General features: G+C 37.8%; 1 protein-coding gene across 1 annotated transcript in view; it reads left to right on the top strand.

Moving 5' to 3' along the window:
- LOC106880209 (myelin regulatory factor-like protein) overlaps window positions 1-4,307 on the top strand; it is a 138,197-nt gene that overhangs the window by 101,392 nt on the left and 32,498 nt on the right. Inside the window, exons 5-6 of the mRNA XM_014930066.2 lie at window positions 1,547-2,033; window positions 3,608-3,741. Coding sequence (XP_014785552.1) covers window positions 1,547-2,033; window positions 3,608-3,741 — 621 coding nt within the window. The remainder of the gene's footprint in view (window positions 1-1,546; window positions 2,034-3,607; window positions 3,742-4,307) is intronic.

Below are 4,307 nucleotides of genomic sequence, written 5' to 3'. Positions count from 1 at the left end.
ATAAATTTGTACTCTACAAAAGTATGGAGTAACGCAGGAGTCGCCAAACTTTTTCGACCATCAACCCCCTTTAGCCACCTCCTCATTTAAAATATCTTAATATCCTACCCTACTGTATCATACCTTGAATGCGTACCGGGTACTGACGCCGGCAGTTAAAATGCTAGCTAATAATTACATGTACAACAAATTAAGAAATTCTATTGAAAATGACGCACTTTTTACATTTAAAACTACGTGCACGAATATACAGTATTAAACTTTCAATTTTTATGAAATTGTTTTCACGGTTAGAAAATGTGAAAAACGCATCATATTGCTGGAATATCTTTCATTGAAATTGACAACATCAATGTGAGGGATGAGCATAGCACTGACTAAGTATTTCGAGTAGTTAATCTGGGTGAGCTGGTCTTTCGCACACCGACCCCTTGGCTATCATCGACCCCCTTTAATCCCTCGCCGACCCCTAGGGGGTCCCTGGGACCCCTTTGTGTTTGTGTGTGTGTGTGTGTGTGTGTGTGTGTGTGTGTGTGTGGAAAACCGACATCCGATACATGTCCTGTATTACTAACAAGTATCAATATTTTAGATGACTTCAGTCTTAAAGTAAATGTCTAATTTGACATTCGTTTGCTATTTGTTTCCATATTAGTTATATCCTAAAATGACAAACGTTCTGGTTTACTAAGAGGTACTTGTAAATCTTCTTAATCCCTGCATTATCAAATATCCGTGCACGGGGGTTCTGAGCTGCATTGTTGAGATTAATTACTAGAAATATTAAAAGTAATAAATCATGACTTACCATTAAGTCTTATTTTGATCCTACAGAAAAAAAAATCTTTCTTTCATTCACCTTCATTTGTCTATCTTACGTTCCTTTGAATAACTAAAAATAGATATTCTGTATTTAAAGTGTCACTGGATCAGCAAATATAACAGCCAAATATCAAAGAGCTTACTCGTTGCTTTGAAATGTGTGTACAAATATGATCCCTCATGAGATAAAAGAAATAGAATTGCCTGTGACAAAGACTAGGCCTTCTCTTTCTGAGCTTCATCTCCAAACAACTATACACTCTCTACAAAGTTCAAAATGAACCAGATCGACAATTCAGTCTTACTCCATACGGGATGTTGGTGTCGTTACTTTTGCTATTATTGTTGTGACTACTGTTATTGTGAAAGCATATGACTTAGTGACTAGAGAAATCAGCTCACGGTCGCAAGGTCGTGAGTTCAATTCCAGGCTGTGTGTTGTGTCCTGGAGCTAGACACTTTATTTCACGTTACTCCAGTCCACTCAGCTGGCAAAAATTAGTGTCACACTGAATCTCCCTGAGAACTACGTTAAGGATACACGTGACTGTGAAGTGCTCAACCACTTGCACATTAATTTCAAGAGCAAGCTGTTCCGTTGATCGGATCAACTGGAACCCTCGTCGTCGTAACCGACGGAGTGCCAGTGTATACTATAATTGTTGTTGATTTGTTGTATAGCTGTTTCTACTGTTATTGTTAATCATTTCTGTTTTGCTTACAGATACCAAACATAATATTCCAGGTGGCATTTCTCATCACAACCCTCACAACAACCCGCAACAGCGTCACCATCAACAGAACCTCAATAACCCCAATGTGGTGCCTCACTTGCAGCCACACCATTCACCTCATCCATCACGACCACCGCATGATCTCCGTAATGGTATAGCCCAAACACCTCAGCAACACATGTACCCTCCTTTGGGTGGCAACACGTCAGTGAGAGGACCATCCGGCAACATGCATCTGGTCTCTCATGGCAACGTCAGTGGGACTCGGAACTTGGGTTACAGCTCTTATCTATGTAACGACCCGCTGAAGCTAAATCCTTCTGTCCCTACACAAGCTTTGATCTCGTCCTCAAATATACAAGCGGTTCCCCCGGGTCTCCCCCAGAACTGTTCTCTGATGAATCAACAACCACAGTCACAACAACAACAACAGCAACAGCAACAACAACAGCAACAATCACTCATGCATTATGGACAGTAAGTATTTTCGTATTACATTTGTATTTTCACAGGCTTCCATTGCTCGAAGTTGGCTAATGTTATACCACCTCCACTCAGGACCAGCCGAGAATCACTCGCCTCTCCTTTTTCTTGTCACCCATGCTACGTCTACTCACTCCAGGCCCCCGTACTAATTACATTTCACCCAGTTTTCCATCCCCATTATATCATACTTCTGGGACTCCATCTCTGTCTGTGTGTTTCCCTGAAGCCGTCAACCATATTGATCCCATTGGTTTCTAGGGACCACATGGGTACAATCCTTTGTGCAATTCATTTCTCCAGACCAAATTCAAAGCCTTAATTATAAAGTACACTTAATCAAGGGACTCACAGACTGTTGACAAAGCTAACCATATATTTTAAGTACAGACTACTTGAAAATAATACTCACAAATATTTTGTGAGTATATTTAATTTGATCCCAGTACCTGACTAGTACTTTATTTTATCGACTTCTGATCGATACTCAGTACAAAACATATCGTAACTTGTTTCACCTTTTACTCTTTTTTCTTTCTAAGGATTTGATCTTGGTACTATAATTATCAATATCTTTTTCACCTATTTTGAAATGAACCAGGACCAGTTACAGTCATTGCCAAATACCCATTTCAGAGTTAATACTAAAGTAACGCACAGAACGGCAATGGATTTGTAGAATCGTTAGAGTGTTGGACAAATTTCCTCTCAGTATTTAAATTGCAGACATTTACGTTCTTGGTTCAAATCTCCCCGAGAATAGCTTCGACTTTCATTCTTCCAGTGTAGATAAAATAAACACTGGTGACATTTCAATTGACTAATAACACTGTGTAACACGTTTTTTATCCTTGGATAGCAAGTGTTATTTCCTATTTGCTTACCCCTAGAAAGTATGAAAAATCGTTAATATTTCCTTCAAACTCTGCTTTTGTTTCATTTATTCAAATCCCAAAGAATCCCTTTCAACACATGGCTATGATGCTCCACCACTACTCTTGTTCATGATCAGAGATGCACATATTGTCAGCAACTAAGCGGTTATGGTCAAGCAACTGACAAGCAAATCTGTAGTATTGAGCAGAATATTTCTACAATGATATTTCTGCTTCAACAATTCAGCGTTGAATGTGTCGAAGATGGAATGGAAAATAGATCAGTTTCAAAACATTGATGTCCAGGTCACGAAAGTAATGTCCGAAGAAATCATTTCCTTTGATTTCTGGATAGAAACAAATAGGAAATAACACTTACTGAACAAAGACAAAGAAAGAAAATTTTGTTGCACAGTATCATTCACCTACAAAATTTCTGGCCTTATACTAATCATAAGAGGTCTCACAAGTCTTTCGTTTCAAGGCCAATACGTTATTCACACAGATATCCATATACATTAATATATTTATTAGCAGTTTATCCAACTATTTAAGTCAAGCCAATGCTGCCTCCAACAACAACAAAAATTACCCTGATTCACCTAACAATACATAATAACATTTGTTTCATTTCAAAGCTAAGTCATCCACACAGCCATCCATATATATGTACACTGACATATTTATTTGCAGTTTATCCAACTATTTAAGTCAAGCTAACAGCGTCTCCAAGAAGCGAAAGTACTCTGATTCACCTAATAATACGTTAACCAATACGATGATTAACAGTATGAATGGTTTATTGAACATTAAACAAGAACCATCGAGTAAGTATCACGTTTCACACTGCTTATGTTTATTTTACAGAAACCTAAGATGGTCGTTACTTTAACAAATAAGCATATGCATACAGATATATGAAGGCGGGGATACACACACACACGCATCCACAGGCACAAACACACACACGCATATTATGTGTGTGTGTGTGTGTTTTGATATTTCGCTAAGGCATTGTGAGACTAATAACCTGATGTAGAACTCAATATACTTATGTTTCAGAACGAAGTGCTAGACAAGTATAGAACAGTTATAAGAAAATGAGATGACAAAAGAAAAAGAACGGTTATGTTATGAATTTCATTAGCTTACAGCTGTTTCTTCTATAGAGATTGTAGATGTGTAGATGAGTGACCTCATACTGGAGGCTCTGATGAAGCTATAGGGTGTTATTCAAGCACTCAACTATGAGTTCACTGCATCTTGTTGCAAAAACAGCTGTAAGCTAATGTAATGAAGTTCTTAACCGTTTCTTTCTTGTACCTCATTCTTTAAATTTTAAGTGTATGTGTATGTATGTATGTATGTATGTACGTATATATATATATATATA

This window comes from Octopus bimaculoides, chromosome 7, assembly GCF_001194135.2.
Source record: "Octopus bimaculoides isolate UCB-OBI-ISO-001 chromosome 7, ASM119413v2, whole genome shotgun sequence".
Taxonomy (NCBI): domain Eukaryota; kingdom Metazoa; phylum Mollusca; class Cephalopoda; order Octopoda; family Octopodidae; genus Octopus; species Octopus bimaculoides.
This window is presented reverse-complemented; position numbering and strand designations above follow the sequence as displayed.